Below are 19,100 nucleotides of genomic sequence, written 5' to 3'. Positions count from 1 at the left end.
TAGTTGTCTGTGACTTGTCTGTCCACCGGAATCCTCCCGGTTAGCCTAACCCCGCAAGATAGAGAGTCTGTGTATGTTTTGCTCCGGCAGGCTTGCAGTTCTTCTCCCTGGAGAGTCAGTCACATGTCGCTAGGCGTGCCACGCTGGTATTTCACAGGGCAGTTTACATCTTGTCAAAACTCTTGTTTGTTCAACAGTGAACAAGCTATGCAGTAGCTAGCTTAACAAGAGCAGACCACCGCAGGACTAAGCTCACACCTTACAACCTGCCAACACCCCCATGTATGGTAGAATAAACTATAACGTGCCATGAGTTACAGCCGACCCACACGCTAGGATCGGGCTAACATGTGTGAGTTTGTGTGCTCTTCCCCTCCCCCTGGATCAGGCAGTTCACACCCCGTTCACATCTCCTCTCCTTCAGATAGTGTATGGCTCCAGGTAATCTATAAGTCTTTGCTAGGTAAAGCCCCGCCTTATCTCAGGTCACTGGTTACCATAGCAACACCCACCCGTAGCACGTGCTCCAGCAGGTATATTTCACTGGTCATCCCCAAAGCCAACACTTCCTTTGGCCGCCTTTCCTTCCAGTTCTCTGCTGCCAATGACTGGAACGAATTGCAAAAATTACTGAAGCTGGAGTCCTATATCTCCCTCTCTAACTTTAAGCATCAGCTGTCAGAGCAGCTTTCCAATCACTGTACCTGTACACAGCCAATCTGTAAATAGCACACCCAACTTCCTCATCCCCATATTGTTATTTATCCTCTTTCTCTTTTGTACCCCAGTATCTCTACTTGCATATCATCATCTGCACATCTATCACTCCAGTGTTAATGCTACATTTGTAATTATTTAGCCTCTATGGCCTATTTATTGCGGAACCTCCCTATTCTTCTACATTTGCACACTGTACATAGATTTTTCTATTGTGTTATTGACTGTACGTTTGCTTATGTGTAACTCTGTGTTGTTGTCGCACTGCTTTGCTTTATCTTGGCCAGGTCACAGCTGTAAATGAGAACTTGTTCTCAACTGGCCTACCTGGTTAAATAAAGGTGAAATAAAAAAATAAGTATAAGACTAATGCTGGTACTGTAGGTCTGTAGTATTTTCCCTATTCCAGTATTGCACAGTGTATAATATAGACACATAGTAATATCACTGTCACGTCCTGACCTTAGTTCCCTTTTTGTGTCTCTATTTTAGTTTGGTCAGGGCGTGAGTTGGTGTGGGCATTCAATGTTTTTGTTCTATGTTTTGTATTTCTGCTTTTGGCCTGGGATGGTTCCCAATCAGAGGCAGCTGTCAATCGTTGTTTCTTTTGGTCCGATCTTGACTACTCTTCCTCAGATGACGAGGGATACCGTTACAATCGCACTGTTGGCTTCACTTTCACAGAGGAATTACATTTACGTTTCATTGTGAGAGATGCAGGGTACCTCTGCCCACGGGGGATGCAGACTCTGCCTGCCTATATGACCTGTCCTGTCCTAGAGGGTAATTCTGTTGCGACAACCAGACTAGGCTGTGGACTCTCCTAAGGAATGCAGAGTCCTTGGGGCTAGACCACTATCCGGTGATTGATGACATGGTGGCTGCCATGATCCTCCTTGACAAGGAGATCATTGGCAAGGTGCCTCAACTCGAACCAGGACCTGAAAGAGTAAGCGACGAATGGATGCAAAGCACTTTCGAGACCCTTACCATCATGGCACATCTCGTAAATGCGGCTACAATGCTGCAATCCTACCATGTCTTGCTGATCTCTTGCCTCCCAGAGGGTGGTGTTGAGCTTCTTAAGGAGGCCACAGAGGTGTCAAGGCTGCTCACTATGCTCCAGATGGACATTATACATGCTAAAGGCAAGGCTTTGGCTTCAATGGTGACTTCACACCTCCATCTTTGGCTGGCAGTCTAAACGTCCACCGCCAGTTCAGAAAATATTCTTGGAACTCGCCTTCATTAGGTTCCACCTTTGGGCCAGGGTTCGACAACATCATACAGCAGACTACAAGACTGAGCAAAGACAGAGACACTGCAGGAGTTTTTGGCAACTGCGCACCCTACCACAAGCTCCAGTTCCAATTCAGGCCGCCGCCCTACAGGGGCATCTGAGTCACCTCAGTGGTAGATGGGGTGAGGAAGGAGGCGCTCCGGCTGGAGATCCTGAGCAAGGATGCAATCAGAAATTTAGAGCCGCTAGAATGGCTAAGTGCGTTCTACTCCACATATTTCATAGTTTTGGTCGATCCTGGATCTGTGTGGCCTCAACAAATGTTTAAAAGAGCTCAAGTTCAAGATGCTCTTGCCAGCGTGGGTGTTGCAGGCAATCTCGAGTGGCCAATGGTTCACCACGCTCGACCTGAAGGATGCGTATATCCACGTTCCAGTTCATCGAGATCACTGGAAGTACCTCCGTTTCACCTTCGAAGGAGTGGCTTATGAATTCAAAGTCCTCTCATTCGGCCTCTCACTGGCGCCACGTACATTCACAAAGTGCATGGACACAGTCCTAGCGACTATCATGTCCTAGGGCATTCTACTGCTGAACAACCAGGACGACTGTCTGGTGTGTGCTCAATCAACAGAGAAGAAAGTGCTAGCAGACACAAAGATAATCTTGAAGCACATTCAAGACCTGGGCCTCACCCTAAACAGGGAGAAGAGCAACCTGACTCCCTCACAGATGGTGGTCCTGGGGATGTTGATCGACTCAACTCTTATGAGAGCACGTCTCCCTTAGGTAAGATTGGGGAAGATACAGGACGAGTCGTGTCCGTATTACAGTGTCAGAAGTTACTCGGCCTACTCACGTTGGCTTCTCTGTTGATTTGCTGGGCCTTCTTCACCTCAGGCCGCCACTCCAGCGATGGTTCAACTCTCACCATGTGGCACCATAGATAACAGACATCGTCAGCTATCGGTGACGAATACATGTGTGAGGACTCTGTCAAAATGGCGCTCTCACTCCTTCCTGTTGGAGGGAGTGACACTGAACAGAGTCCACCACGGGGAGCTAGTGTGCACCGATGCTTCGCTAGCGGGTTAGGGGACATTGTTCAAAGGAATGGCAGAGAGCGGAAGCTGGAGCCTCGCATGGAGTGGCGAGGCTCAATGTGCTGGAGCTCAGGGCGGCACTCCAACAGTTCCTGCCCTACTTGGAGGGGAAGTATGTCCTGGTCAGATCAGACAATCAATCAACAGCGGGGACTGAGCTCACAGCACCTCCACAAACTGGCTCCGGAGCTCTTGCTGTGGGCTCAGACCCGCTTAGTGCCACTGTGGTCAGCACACATCCCCGGGGTCCTGAACCAGGCAACGGACATGCTTTAGAGAAATGGCCCGCCGGAAGTGGACTGGAGTCTACACCCCCAGGTGGTGCTGTGGGAAAGGTTTTGGAGAGTACAGGTGGATCTGTTTGCATCTCAGGCTCAGCAAGAGAAGATTTTGAAAATGGAAAAGCTTAATGGGAAGAAGATTAAAAGCCATGTCCGTGCTGCTTATGAGAGGTTGAGGGGAGTCATCACTGGGTTCCCAATATCTATGTCCACAGATAATATTAAAGAAAATGTGAAGGGAGGCCAAAAGGTTCATCAGTAGGAAAGAGTGTCAAAGAAGTGAAAGCTTATTAGTGATGCTGAGAAAAGTACAGACAGGATTCCTTAGTTTTAATGTTAGAGAATGTGTCTCATATGCACTGCAGTGTTTTAAATGCCAAAGAATGGGACATGTAACTGCTCAGTGTAAAGGAAAGAAAAGATGTGCCAAGTGTGGAGGGGAACATGATTACGGTGAATGTGGAAACAATGTCAAGGTTAACGGCCGTAATTGTGGGGGAGAACACAGTGCAGCATTTGGTGGATGCCAGGTACAGAGAGAGGATAGAGAGGCTCAGAGATACAGGATCAGTCATGATGTATCATATGCTGAGGCTGTAAAACAGATTGGTAGAAATACATTGCGGACTGATGGAGCTTACATGGATGTACCTGTAGTAAGTGCACCTACTGTCAGGGTTGGTGCTTGTCTTGGCATGGTTTCAAGGCCTTTTCAGAAATGTTGTGCTCATGAATGTGCAGTGTCAAATGACACTTGGACAATGATAAAAGTTGACTTCATAGCTTTTATTGATAAGGTTATTAATACGACTTGGGTTGTGGAAAGCAGAAATGCCAGGTTGAAGGTTATTGTGGAGATGGCAAAATAGATATTAGGGGTGACAGATGTTACTCTTGAAATGGTTGTTGACATGCTGAACAATCCTAAGGGTGGAGTGTTTCAGCATGATATAGATCAAGTTGAATGGGGTTGGGGAGGAGTTTTGCGGGAGGGTATAGTAGAAGTTTTGAATTTATTTGGTTTTGAATTTTATTTTTATGGTAGTACAGAATTGGGCAGATCGTGATTGATCGTACATTCCAGCTCAGTAGGTGTAAGCATGCACGTAAACAATTGTTTGCGGACCGCCATGATATCATAGAAGAAGGAGAATAAAGAAGAGGCAGCAGCAGCCTGAGGGCAGGATCCCAGTGTTGCCAACTTAGTGACTTTGTCACTATATTTAGCGAATATTCAGACCCCTCTAGCTACACATTTTCAAAAAACCGACTAGCGACAAATCTAGCGACTTTTTCTGGTGTTATTGGAGACTTTTGGAGACTCGTTCTTACTCTTCTCAACGAGCAGCGGGTGCTGCCGTGGGCCCCACCCCCGTCCCAAAGAGAATCGCGCATGCGGGAAGCCTCCACTGGCGGATCCCGCCCTGGCTTACATTCAGGGCGGGATGTAAATGTAAAATGTTCTTTGTCTAAAATAAATCACACTGCACAAAAATAAATCACTGCATTTGACCCACAGAGCCTCAGTCATTTACTCACCTTGTCCACTGTGTGTGCCTCTCTGTGACATAAGCTAAACATCTAGCTGGCTAGCTCATCATGTCTCAGTCTAAACTGTACACTCAAAAATACAGAAAGGAGTGGGAATCAAACCCTGAATCCATGGATGGTTGAAGCTGTTTATTGGAAATGATACACGGGCGTACTACCTGTATTGTCAGGCTGATTTCTACACCAAACTTAGTGATGTAAAAAAAAAAACACATGACTCTTCAAAAAAGGCTCAGGCCACCATGGCATTAGCTATCGCTGAACACTGTGTTCCATGCTGGCATGTGATTACATTGGAGAAGCATGTAGAGCTGCTTTCTCAGACTCCACTGCTGCTACCCACTTCAAAATGCACAGGACAAAGTGCACAGAAATGATTAATGGTGTTCTAGCACGATACTTTCTGAAAAAGTTGGTAGCAGATGTGGGTGACCAGTGTTTCAGCCTCCTCCTCGATGAGTCCACGGATGTAAGTGTTTCTAAGTACCTGGGGGTTGTGATAAGGTACTTTAGTGACACCAAGCAGACAATTATATCAACATTTCTGGGGCTTGTTGAGTTGGAGGGAGGAGATGCCAAATCTATAGCCCGTGCTGTTGTGGCTTTCCTCAAGAAGTGTTGTCTTAAAAAAGAGAATCTCCTGGGGATAGGGACTGACAATGCCTCTGTTATGGGGATTAACAATGGGATCCATAAAGTGCTGAAGGAGGAGTATGGCCTCAAATATCTGGTTGTTATTCGCTGTGTGTGCCTCTCTCTGCAGCTTGATCATTTGTAGTTCTAAACATACTCACTTTTTATCTCTCCCACGACAGTATTCCTCTCTCCTACAGCATCCATCACAATTACATGCACATGGTCAATTATGCAAATTAGACGATGACGTCATTCAGCGACTTCTAGGACAGCCAATAGCTACTTTTCTTACTGAGGAGTTGGTAACAGTAGACCCCTCCTTAGCTGACAACGTCACGAAAACGATGCACACGCAGAAGCCTATGAGTTGTTGTGGTTCTGTATAGCCAGAAACAATGACAAAAAATGTTAATGTGTGGTATCATATGTGGCTCATTTCAGCTAGTTTAATTATGTTGTTGATACCATATCTTGTTTTGAAGTGTTTTGACTGATTTCATGTCAACACTAATATGGCTAAAATTCACTGGCTAGCTAACCAAGATGCGTTTGAAAGACAAGTGATTATAGTGCAAATGTAGTTATGTTTTTAATAAACATTGGAGACAAAATATAGTTTACATGTCAACAATCTAAGCCAACTGTCTGTTTTGCCCCATAGTTGTACACAAGTTGGTTTTATTGTTTAAAAAATCAACCCGTCTATAGGATAGATTGACTGCATAATATAATGAATGACAAGATTGTCTTGTCTCCAATCCCTGCCCAAACGATGAGTCGTTATCCCTAAGGCGGGAAGGCAGGACGTCGGTTTATCGCTGTATTCCTGCGTGGACAGATTTAGACGGTAGTGGACCCTCTTGCTTCGCCTCTGTCTTTCTGATGTTATCTAGAAAATGTCTCCCATTAGATGCCATCTTAGTCACTAAAATGGATTTCCTAGTCTTCAAATGCGCCATTGAGTCTTCACATATTAATGAATGGTGTGACATCACTGCTGGCTTTGTCCATTCATATACAGTCAATCCTGTTGCCCATGGCTTCCAATGAATGGAGTGAGTGACTTGACAAATCAAGGGCCACTCAGAGGTCAAGTGAAGGGATTAATTCCACTTGGGTAAGATAAAGTACCTCTAATTATGACCAAACCAACACAAATTGCAACTTATACTGTTTGTAGGTTATACATTTAATAGAGCCTATCACTGTAAACTTTTCCCGATGTGGCCCACGAGCCACTGCAGCCCCTCATGAGTTCTATTTTTTTGTGGCCCCCTCCCCCATCAATGTTGCCCATCCCCGACATACATTATCAGAACTCTGGATCCATGGAGTCTGCTGCCCCTTAGTGGTACACCTGGTGTACCTTCTTCATGGGCATGTGACCTGACCATTCGTCTTTTACTGACAATGGACCTGAAACTTCATTGGGCCCTAGCCTATATGGCCCTGATATATACTAGTCCTAGACAAAGGTTTTTTCTGTTTTTCTATCACTATCACCAAATCAAAACATAAATTTCCTACACAATTGTAATTTATCCATGAATTAAATACATTGTGCAATCAGCATCTAATTCATATACCTGATACAGGTCTTCAGTGTTTTTGTAAAAACAAATACAGATACATCCGAATATATGGGGTCTACTGCTCTTCAGTTGTGGGTCTAATGTGTTGCATTGTGGTAGTCCTCAGCAGTTTGGACTGCTCAATGATACAATATATCACACTTACATCCTGTGCCACACAGCCCATTCTGTTAACATCCAGCACACAATCAAGTGCTTCAGCAAAAGGATTCACAGGGAAATATGACCCTTACAATACTATGCTTGTTCTGACCTGTTTCCTTTGTATTGAAAAATAATAGTCAAATATTAACACAAATACACACGTGCATGTACACATGGGCTGCTGTGAGAGGTAACATATCCTGCTCTCCAGTTCACTGATTTGATCAATGTTGAGGACCCCATTGTGCTATGACAACAGCCAATAGAAACAAATAAACAAAGACATTGTAAAGTTAGTTTAATTTGAACAAAACATTTTGTGAAGCAGCAATCAACAAAACAGTAACTAGGCTGAACCTAAAACTAGGCTTCACTAAGCACAAAGATTGTAAAATATACACATTAAAATAAAAATATGCTTCATCCTTGGATCATCAGATCATAGCATATAAAGAGGAACGATAGTGTTCCATTCACCTTCAGTTTTCCACCTGCTTCGATTTCCTCTGACTCCTGGTCTCTCTAGAGGTGGGGGTTTGAGGGGTGGCGTCAGAGAGGGTGTCTGAGTCAGAGAGGGAGTCTGAGGTCTCTTCAGAGTCCGACTGCTCCCTCTTCGATTGTCTTTTCCCTGACTTATTGTGCAGTTTTCTTTTGGTGGTAGTGTGTGTGTTCAGGTGGACAGTGAGGAAGGCATTGAGGCGGAAACGCATGCCACACAGAGGGCAGACAAAGGGCTTCTCACCTGTGTGAATAGTCTTGTGCGTATACAGCGCGGAGGGCGACTTGAAGGCAGCCTTGCATTCTGCACACTGATAGGGTCTATTTCCTGTGTGTATGTTCATGTGAATGTGTAGGTGGGCTCTTTGCCTAAAACTCTTGCCACACTCCTGACAGGCATGGTTGGGAGTTTTGTGACAACTGTAAATGTGTGCGTTGCGAAGGCTGAGAGTGCGATAGGTCTTGCCGCACTCCTCACAAGAGAAAGGCCTTTCCTTAGAATGTGTCTTACTATGAACATCCAAGCTATGTTGTGTTTTAAAACACTTTCCACACTCAAGGCATTTTAAGCCACTAATGTGTTTTTGTCTGTGAAACACCCACGTTCCTTGGCCTTTATATGTTGCTTTACATACACAACATGTCCAGGGTCTAGTTGTGTCTGTCTGTCCGGGTCCTTTTACAGCCTCTGCTGACAGTTTATGGGAAGCAATGGATTTCCCACATAGTTGGCAGGTATTTACCATTTCTTTTGCAGTAGTATATGGTTTAAATTGGTTGTAGATGTTTGATGTTTGAGGCAGATGTTTAATACCTGGCATTGGTAATGAGCGGTCTGTCGTATTTGACTGAGAACCCAAGTCTGACTGGGAAATGTCTGTATGATGAGAATGAGTAGATGTACAAAAGCCTGGTGTTCCATCTTGCTGCTGTGGCTTATTATGTGATCTCTGGTTTGTATTTGCCTGTGTTGAGTTAGAGGCCAGTGATTTGTCACCAGGCTCGCACTCCAACCTTTTCTTTTTGCTGGGCTGGTGTGAAATGGGCTGAGAAGAGCCTTTTGGGTCAGAGGTCATAGTGCATTCCTGCCCTCCTGTGATTGCAGGCACTGATACGTTGACCATATGGATGGGTTGCGTACTCTCAGTCCTCAATGATAGCAATTTCTTGAAGATTGGTGGCTGATGGTTGTCTTCTATCATTGACGGAAGTAGAGATACTAAATTATCATATTTTGGCTTCAAATCCTTTACTTCATTCAGGTGAAAATTAGCCCATATGGGATCTTCATTTTTGATGTCCACCATTTCCCGTTTCACATAGTAAGTTTCTGTAGAGTTTTTCACACCTTGTTCTTCGGCAGGTTTCACTGCATTTAGGCCCCCGTTTCCATCTTGATCACATCTGTCAGTCAGAGTCAGCTGAACACCGTTTTCCGGTGAAGATGAACCAAGAGCAAAGCTAAATGGAATCTCAATATCTACAGGTTCTTCTTTCACATGTGCAGCATATGTTTTCCTTTCAACATTAGGCACCCCTTTTTCCTGTTCTGCAAAATAACATGCCCAAATAGGATCCTCAACTTTCATTTCAGAATCAACTTCATTTTTGGTTTTGACAGCTACAGTAGCATTTTCTAGGGACTCTTTTTTAACTGGAGTCATGCCGGATTCAATCTGATAATAATATGACCAAATAGGATCCTCAACTTTCATCTCAGGACATTCAGACATAATCTCACTTTTACACTGAGATAAATCCAATTCACTCGTTTTACTAGACTCTGACTGCTGCTTCTCTTTGGATCTAATTTGAAGGGAGGTCAATGCACTGCATTTGGTCTCTGTAGGTACTTTCTTAACATCACATGGCTCATATGTTACTCCTCCATTGGACAGATCTATTTGTGAGGCTAGAGTAAACACAGGAACATCCATCATAGCTGTTGGTGTCTTGTTACCGACTGGTAATAGCTCTGGATCTCCAGCTCCTGTCTTTGAACCTCCAGGACTACAAACAGGGTCCAGTCTCCAATAGTCCAGGATCTCCTCAACATTCCGAGACACACCCAGATGCTTGTCTAGTCTGAAACTGTCTGAATGTCCCAGCGTCTGCGGCACAGCCTCAGCTCTCAATGACGGGCTCAGACGAAAAAGAGGATGTCCAAAGTGGTCCATCTGTAGTTCCTGATGGGAATCACCTCCTCCAGAGATATTACTCTGGTCCTCAACATTTACAGCAGTGTCCTCACCTGCAAAATGAGATGCAGGGGGTTGAGTTAAAATATACACTAGGAACATTCATTGCATTAGCCCTATATTTTATTGACTAAGGTTATGATGGGCATTTTATAATAATGCTGCATATTCAATTGTATGCAAATATATGAGAACATAGCCTACATTTCATGTTAACAATGTTTTATTTATTTAAAAAAAAGCTTTTCATTCTGAGCAAGAGTGCTGCCTCTTAATGAAAAATAAAGAACCAACAGTAGGCTTCCAGGATCCTTGCTCCTTTAGAACCCGAGTGTGGAATTTCCTTTCTCACACATCGCTACCAAACAGTCCGTATTAAAGTATTAATAACCTGATTTAGACTTGGCTCTTTGTGTATAGCTGACGATTTGAATGCTCACCACCTAAGGCACGAGCACAAGACAGAAGTACACTGAACAAAAATATTAAAACGCAAACATGCAAAGTGTTGGTTCCGTGTTTCATGGCCTGATATAAAAGATCCCAGAAATGTGGCATATACACAAAAAGATTCTCTAAAAGGTTTGTTTTCTGTAAACATTTTTGTTTACATGCCTGTTAGTGAGCATTTCTCCTTTGCCAAGATACTCCCTCCACCTGATAGGTGTGGTATATCAAGAAGCCAATTAAACATCATGATCATTGCACAGGTGCACCTTGTGCGGGGGACAATAGAAGGCCTCTATTGTTCACCAGAGCTGTTTCCAGATAATTTTATGTTAATTTCTCTACCATAAGCCAACTCCAACATCATTTTAGATAATTTGGCAGTATGTCCAACCGGCCTCACAACAACAGACCATGTGTAACCACGCCAGCCCAGGACCTCCACATCTGGCTTCTTCACCTGCGGAATCGTCTGAGACCGGTCACCTGCACAGCTGATGAAACTGCGGGTTTGCGCAACCGGAGAATTTCTGCACAAACTGTCAGAAACCGTCTCAGGGAAGCTCATCTGCGTGCTTGTGGTCCTCACCGGGTCTTGACCTGACTGCCGTTTGGCGGTGTAACCGACGTCAGCGTGCAAATGCTCACTTTTGATGGCCACTGGAGGAGTGTGCTCTTCAAGGATGAATCCCGGTTTAAATTGTACCAGGAGGATGACAGATAAGAGTGTACGGCTTGTGGGCAATCGGTTCGCTGATGTCAATGTTGTGAACATAGTGGCGGTGGGGTTATGGGGCAGGCATAAGCTACGGACATCAAACACAATTTCATTTTATCGATGGCAATTTGCATGCAGAGATGCCGTGACGAGATCCTGAGGCCCATTGTCGTGCCATTCATCCGCCGCCTTCACCTCATGTTTCAGCATGAAAATTCACTGTCCCATGTGGAAAGGATCTGTACACAATTCTTGGAAGCTGAAAATGTCACAGTTCTTCTACGGCCTGCTAACTCAGCAGACATGTTATCCATTGAGCATGTTCGGGATGCTCTTGATCGACGAGTATGACAGCGTGTTCCAGTTCTTGCCAATATCCAGCAACTTCGAACAGCTATTGAAGAGTGGGACAACACTACACAGGCCACAATCAACAGCCTGATCAACTCTATGCCAAGATGTTTCGCGCTGCATGACGCGAATGGTGGTCACACCAGATACTGACTGGTTTTCTGATCCACACCCCAATTTTTTTTTTTTTTATGTATTCAGACTTTTTACCCAGAAAGTTGGTATCACAGTGGTACCACCCAAAGTACCAATTCCCCCCAAAAATTATGTTCAAATCAGTCTTACGTGTGACCATATCAGATTTACCCACATGGTGTATGAATGGGGCGGCAGGTAGCCTAGTGGTTAGAGCGTCGGACTTGTAACCGAAAGGTTGCAAGATCGAGTCCCTGAGCTAACAAGGTAAAAGTCTGTCATTCTGCCCCTGAACAAGGCAGTTAACCCACTGTTCCTAGGCAGTCATTGAAAATAAGAATTTGTTCGTAACTGACTTGCCAAGTTAAATAAAGGTCAAATAAAAATTAAATGCGTGTGCTAATTTTTCTTTTTGGATCAAAATATTTAATAAAGCATTTTCTAAATTAAAACAAACCCTCTGCAACTAGACATGGGTGTTTAGAAGACATTGGTTGTCTTTAAAAGTGTTGACAAGTTACGGTTGGTCAAATTCTCTGTGCTACCAAACAGTGGCCCATTCATAGACGCAAACTTCCTTTAGCGCCTATTGACATAGTATCTTCTGGCAGGGGGAGTTTTTTTAAGAGCCACCAACGCATGCTCTATATGTTAACACAGCACTTTTTGTATGGTTTTGTAAACATACATCAGCGGGAAATCATTTTCAAAAAACAAAAGGTTAAATTACTACACCTTTTATAGGGTTAGGCTTCCCACACTGCCATCTTTCCATGTTAAAGCGTTGACAATCTGTGCTAATGAGCTATCTGCGTCTCCAAACACCTGTGGGTAAAGGGAAGATGGACACCAAACACGTTGTTACTGAAAAATACTGTAGGGTGCAAGTGTTAACCAGTTAAAACAGTGTACAGAGTAGGAGGTTGGTGGCAACTTAATTGGGGAGGACGTGCTTGTAGTAATGGCTGGAGCAGAATGGTATTAAAACACATGGTTTCTGTGTGTTTGCCATTCCATTTGCTTCAGTCTAGACATTATGAGCTGTCCTCAAGTGTATATTTTGCAGTTGTGAAATTATTTTAATGTGATAAAGCCCTCTTCTTTCACGTTTGTAGAGCCAATTCACCTCTAAACAGAACGTGTAAGGTCCTTGGACTGTAAGGAGTAACGTTAGGCTCCTCTAGTCCATTATTGGTCTGGAGCATCACATTAGATTAGCCCGTTAATCTCTTAGCTAGCAAAATATCTGAATTCGGCTGCTTGCGTAAACAACCCAGTTTCCCAAAAGCATTTTAAATTGAAAAATCAACCCAAAACCACTCATTCCTTTAATTTACAGTTGAAGTCAGAAGTTTACATACACCTTAGCCAAATACATTTAAACTCAGTTATTCACAGTTAGGATCACCACTTTATTAAGAATGTGAAATGTCAGAATAATAGTATTATTTATTTCAGCTTTTATTTCTTTCATCACATTCCCAGTGGGTCAGAAGTTTACATACACTCAATTAGTATTTGGTAGCATTGCCTTTAAATTGTTTAACTTGGGTCAAACGTTTAGGGTAGCCTTCCACAAACTTCCCACAATAAGTTGGGCGAATTTTGGCCCATTCCTCCTGACAGAGCTGGTGTAACGAAGTCAGGTTTGTAGACCTCCTTGCTCGCACACGCCTTTTCAGTTCTGCCCACAAATGTTCTATGGGATTGCAGTTGGGGCTTTGTGATGGCCACTCCAATACCTTGACTTTGTTGTCCTTAAGCCATTTTGCCACAACTTTGAGAGTATGCTTGGGGTCATTGTCCATTTGGAAGACCCATTTGCGACCAAGGTCTTGAGATGTTGCTTCAATATATCCACAATTTTCCTCCTTCGTGATGCCATTTATTTTGTGAAGTGCACCAGTCCTCCTGCAGCAAAGCACTCCCACAACATGATGCTCCCCTGTGCTTCACGGTTGGGATGGTGTTCTTCAGCTTGCAAGCCTCTAATTTTTTCCTATAAACATGGGAATTATGGCCAAACAGTTCTATTTTTGTTCCGTCAAACCAGAGGACATTTCTCCAAAAAGTATGCAGTTGCAAACCGTAGTCTGGCTTTTTATGGCGGTTTTGGAGCAGTGGCTTCTTCCTTGCTGAGCGGCCTATCAGGTTATGTCAATATAGGACTTGTTTTACTGTGGATATAGATACCTTTGTACCCGTTTCCTCCAGCATCTTCACAAGGGCCTTTGCTGTTGTTCTGGGATTGATTTGCACTTTTCGCACCAAAGTATATTCATCTATAGGAGACAGAACACGTCTCCTTCCTGAGTGGTATGACAGTTGTGTGGTCCCATGGTGTTTATACTTGCATACTATTGTTTATACAGATGAACATGGTATCTTCAGGCATTTGGAAATTGCTCCCAAGGATGAACCAGACTTGTGGAGGTCTACAATATTTTGTCTGAGGTCTTGGCTGATTTATTTTAATTTTCCCATGATGTCAAGCAAAGAGGCACTGAGTTTGAAGGTAGGCCTTGAAATACACCCACAGGTACACCTCCAATTGACTCAAAATTATGTCAATTAGCCTATCAGAAGCTTCTAAAGTCATGTCATAATTTTCTGGAATTTTCCAAGCTGTTTAAAGGCACAGTCAACTTAGTGTATGTAAACATCTGCCCCACTGGAATTGTGATAGTGAATTATAAGTGAAATAATCTGTCTGTAAACAATTGGACAAATTTCTTGTGTCATGCAAAAGTAATGTCCTAACCGACTGGCAAAACTATAGTTTGTTAACAATACATTTGTGGAGTGGATGGAAAACAAGTTAATGACTCCAACCTAAGTGTATTTAAACTGTGTGAGAACGATGTTTTATGGTGAAAAAATGTTTCATTCTGGCGTTACAAGGTTGGTAAAATGAGAAATCGTTTTGGAAATCTGTTGCAGCTCAAGTCGACTACAAAATCCACAATGCAATGCTCTCTGTGAGCCGGATAGCTAGCGTAGCTACACGAAATAATTCCGAAGACAATATAAGCATTAACGTAGCTGGTTAGTGCAGTTTGTATTGGCGATTTTACAGCTCTCTCACCATGTTCAACCAGCCGTACAGTGTGGACTCTAACATTCGCAAAGGCAGATATTCTTTTTTAGACATGGGAAACGTTGCCTATGCTACGTCTATGGGCCGAAGGCTGTGCAATACTGGGATATGGCGCGCTCTCCTTCAAGGAGTGAATGGGAGTTTATTGGACGCTAGCTAAAAAACTACACTAGCACGGATTTCGTCAACATTACAAATATTTTCCGAGATAATTAACTTACTCGCTGAAATATCGTATAGCTTTAGAATCGGGCCATTGCGTACTTTCGAGAAAAATAAGCACGTTTCTCAACACACTGATTTTGAGATTGGATTATTTTAGCAACCGCATGACGAAGCATGACAACGTGGACCCGATTGGTCGACATGCTGTGCTTTCCAGATGATCTCTGGAAACTGCACCATGCAATGCATCCTGGACTACAGGCAGACAAATAGGAACACATATGCTAGACACATTTCTCGAGGTAGGAAAAATATGATCAATGGCTCCTTCGAGGGAAGACATCAACCCGAGTTATGACACAGGCCAGTATTAAAGTCTGACATGTATGATAGACGTTTTCGCGATCTAAATCGTATTCCTGTTAACTTCCACTGTAGTGAGAGCGACTTTATCACAGAACTTCGTAATATCGGCCGGATGTTTGCGCCTAAATAACTCAAGACAAACGTGAAATGACACAGGGAATGGATGCACAAAAACATTAAACCTTTCCGTTAAGGTTAATTTCAGTGGTGCTAAACTTAATTTAGCCTAAACCGACCCCTGATTTTAGGGAGCCATGGGCACGCGCCATATGGAATTAAATGCATGCATCCATACGGGTAATTTGCCTTGAGGCTCAGAAAGCGCACAACAACAAAAATAAAGCGACACGTATGACAAATTCTACTTACGGATCAATTGTTAGCCCGCGATTTGCCACCTCTCTTCGGTGAAGCATGCACTACAAAACAGCACCTAAAATAAGATTCAACATATTGTCTTCAAAGTTTCGATGGAACTGCGCTCCCAATATCCTAGACCAACAGCTGCCCCTCTAGACACGCCCATTCTTCTATGAGATTTAACGGCGGTTGGCATCCAATTTGTTGCATTACCGCCACCTACTAGACTGGAGTACAACTCCCTTATACTTTGCTTGAAAATAATAATATATATAAAACAATTAAATAAACATGTACTAAATAAATACCCTACCATCTAACACTACACTCACTAATTTCAAAATGATCTAAAATAAAATGAACACCACCCTACTCCCCTAATTACATGTATTTATTCCTACCTCTTGCCATCATCCTGAAAGGATAGGATGGGACAACACCACTTAACACACCCTGTAACTATTCTGCTGACAAGTCTCGCACACCCAAATACCTCTCTGCAGCTGCCACCACAACCTCAATTTTCTGAGACTTCCGATCCATCCCTGCAGTACAATAAATAACCATTGCTATAAATGCTAAAAATCAGATTTTACTGAAACTTATATCACTTTTTGGCCTATCCCTCTGTACTGGTATATATCTCTACTACTCTCACCACTCCTCCCTCTGTACTGGTATATATCTCTACTACTCTCACCACTCCTCCCTCTGTACTGGTATATATCTCTACTACTCTCACCACTCCTCCCTCTGTACTGGTATATATCTCTACTACTCTCACCACTCCTCCCTCTGTACTGGAATATATCTCTACTACTCTCACCACTCCTCCCTCTGTACTGGTATATATCTCTACTACTCTCACCACTCCTCCCTCTGTACTGGTATATATCTCTACTACTCTCACCACTCCTCCCTCTGTACTGGTATATATCTCTACTACTCTCACCACTCCTCCCCCTTAACCCACCTACCTCTATTTTCTTCACTGCCTCAGCATATGACAACTTCTGCACTACTCTAACCCTGGAAACCTCAACTTGCCGCTCTCGCAATTCTGATCACCAGCTCAATGGGCACCCCTACAATTAACACATTCCACTACTTTCCCTAATACTACACATTCCTTGGTCTCATGCCCTTCTGCACATGTCTCACACCTTGGACCCTCCCTCCTACACATGCTCATAAGCTTGTCACCTGTAACATCTTAATGTATTCGGCACGTACAGGATAACTTATATATCCTAACTTCACTTTGTCAGGCAAAGACTCAACTTCAAAACTCAAAAGAACAGACAATGACTCTTCTGTTTCCCCACTCACCACCCTGTCTGCGTTGCATCAAACGACAAGCATCACATACACCGGGAAGCTTTGCCCTCAACTGGTCAACTTTTATATCTACTGCTACCCCAGTCATAGAAACTCCCATGTTCGGAGATTCACTTTTCAAAGCGGATAGTTTGATCCCTCCCTCTTCCTCCATAATTTTTCTTCTTTAAAGCTTTATGTCAGACTACACATACTGGGTTATTGCTGCCACCTACTGTACGGGGTATTGAAGCAAAACAAAAATACAAATATCTTCCATTATGGGAAGAGGGAGCTGAGTAAATACAGAAATAAATCAAACAACCATCCCACTCATTCAGTCACATTCAAATCCCATCCCTCAGGTGCCTGTGAGGACGGGGCATTCATCGACATGATTACTTGTAATGCCTCCGCAGAAAAAGAAAAAGGAATCCCCAAAAACGCATAGCCGCACTCACAATGATGCCAATTGTCTCAGATTTCCTCTCCGTTTGTGTTGTGCAGTTAATAAACGCTACAAAGTAATAAACGCTACAAAGTAATAAACACTACAAAGTAATAAACACTACAAAGTAATAAACACTACAAAGTAATACACGCTACAAAGTAATACACGCTACAAAGTAATAAACACTACAAAGTAATAAACACTACAAAGTAATACACGCTACAAAGTAATAAACACTACAAAGTAATAAACACTACAAAGTAATACACGCTACAAAGTAATACACGCTACAAAGTAATAAACGCTACAAAGTAATAAACACTACAAAGTAATAAACACTACAAAGTAATACACGCTACAAAGTAATACACGCTACAGAGTAATACACGCTACAAAGTAATAAACGCTACAAAGTAATACACGCTACAAAGTAAAAATGCTACAAAGTAATACACGCTACAAAGTAAAAATGATACAAAGTAATAAACGCTACAAAGTAATACACGCTACAAAGTAAAAATGCTACAAAGTAATACACGCTACAGAGTAATACACGCTACAAAGTAATACACGCTACAAAGTAATACACGCTACAAAGTAAAAATGCTACAAAGTAATACACGCTACAGAGTAATACACGCTACAAAGTAATAAACGCTACAAAGTAATACACGCTACAAAGTAAAAATGCTACAAAGTAATACACGCTACAAAGTAATACACGCTACAAAGTAAAAATGCTACAAAGTAATACACGCTACAAAGTAAAAATGCTACAAAGTAATACACGCTACAAAGTAAAAATGCTACAAAGTAATACACGCTACAAAGTAAAAATGCTACAAAGTAATAAACGCTACAAAGTCCACCTTCTTAACATGCAACATGTCAGGATCCCTCTGTTAACATGGAATCTGGTGTCTCTTCTCCTACTACCATTCCTTCCTCAACTTCACTCCTTTCTTCCACTCTTCTCGCCGCCTCCGGTTAGGAGACATTCTGGACAGCCCTTATTCTGACCGCCTCCGGATAGGAGACATGCTGGACAACCCTTATTTTTGCCACCTCCGTCTCATTCACCCTAACAGGACACTTCGTCGGACGGGGCCACAGTGTCTCCCGACCCCTCCTGTCTCAGCCTCCAGTATTTATGCTGCAGTAGTTTATGTGTCGGGGGGCTAGGGTCAGTCTGTAATATCTGGAGTATTTCTCCTGTCTTATCCGGTGTCCTGTGTGAATTTAAGTATGCTCTCTCTAATTCTTTCTTTCTCTATCTCGGAGGACCTGAGCCCTATGACCATGCCTCAGGACTACCTGGCATGATGACTCCTTGCTGTCCCCAGTCCACCTGGCCGTGCTGCTGCTCCAGTTTCAACTGTTGCAGCTGCCTGCAGCTATGGAACCCTGACCTGTTCACCGGACATGCTACCTGTCCCAGACCTGCTGTTTTCAACTCTCTAGAGACAGCAGGAGCGGTAAAGATACTCTGAATGATCGGCTATGAAAAGCCAACTGACATTTACTCCTGATGTGCTGACCTGTTGCACCCTCGACAACTACTGTGATTATTATTATTTGACCCTGCTGGTCATCCATGAACATTTGAACATCTTGGCCATGTTCTGTTAAAATCTCCACCCGGCACAGCCAGAAGAGGACTGGCCACCCCACATAGCCTGGTACTTCCCTAGGTTTCTTCCTAGGTTTTGGCCTTACTAGGCAGTTTTTCCTAG

The 19,100-nt window shown here is 43.2% G+C and overlaps 1 protein-coding gene across 2 annotated transcripts; it reads right to left on the bottom strand.

Moving 5' to 3' along the window:
* Positions 1 to 7,547: 7,547 nt before the first annotated feature.
* On the bottom strand, positions 7,548 to 15,766 carry LOC110510015 (uncharacterized). 2 transcript variants are annotated; one of them, XM_021591276.3, is made up of 3 exons: positions 15,609 to 15,766; positions 12,347 to 12,436; positions 7,548 to 10,013 (listed from the first exon to the last, which is right to left on the bottom strand). In XM_021591276.3, the coding sequence occupies exons 2-3, from the start codon at positions 12,384 to 12,386 to the stop codon at positions 7,744 to 7,746; spliced, it is 2,310 nt and encodes a 769-aa protein (XP_021446951.2). In that variant the 5' UTR covers positions 12,387 to 12,436; positions 15,609 to 15,766; the 3' UTR covers positions 7,548 to 7,743. The 2 variants fall into 2 exon arrangements, with proteins under 2 accessions (XP_021446951.2, XP_036823851.1); XM_036967956.2 differs by lacking the exon at positions 12,347 to 12,436 and having other exon boundaries at positions 15,609 to 15,752.
* Positions 15,767 to 19,100: the final 3,334 nt, after the last annotated feature.

This window comes from Oncorhynchus mykiss, chromosome 29 (assembly GCF_057628025.1).
Source record: "Oncorhynchus mykiss isolate SJ-2025 chromosome 29, ASM5762802v1, whole genome shotgun sequence".
NCBI lineage: Eukaryota > Metazoa > Chordata > Actinopteri > Salmoniformes > Salmonidae > Oncorhynchus > Oncorhynchus mykiss.
This window is presented reverse-complemented; position numbering and strand designations above follow the sequence as displayed.

What these genes read in the sequence shown, in the direction of transcription:
- LOC110510015 (XM_021591276.3), bottom strand. Translation starts at nt 12,386, where the DNA reads ATGGAAAGATGGCAGTGTGGGAAGCCTAACCCTATAAAAG. An exon ending in GAAGCCTAACCCTATAAAAG is followed by an intron (nt 10,014 to 12,346) that starts GTGTAGTAATTT and finishes CTCATTTTGCAG; the next exon opens with GTGAGGACACTGCTGTAAAT.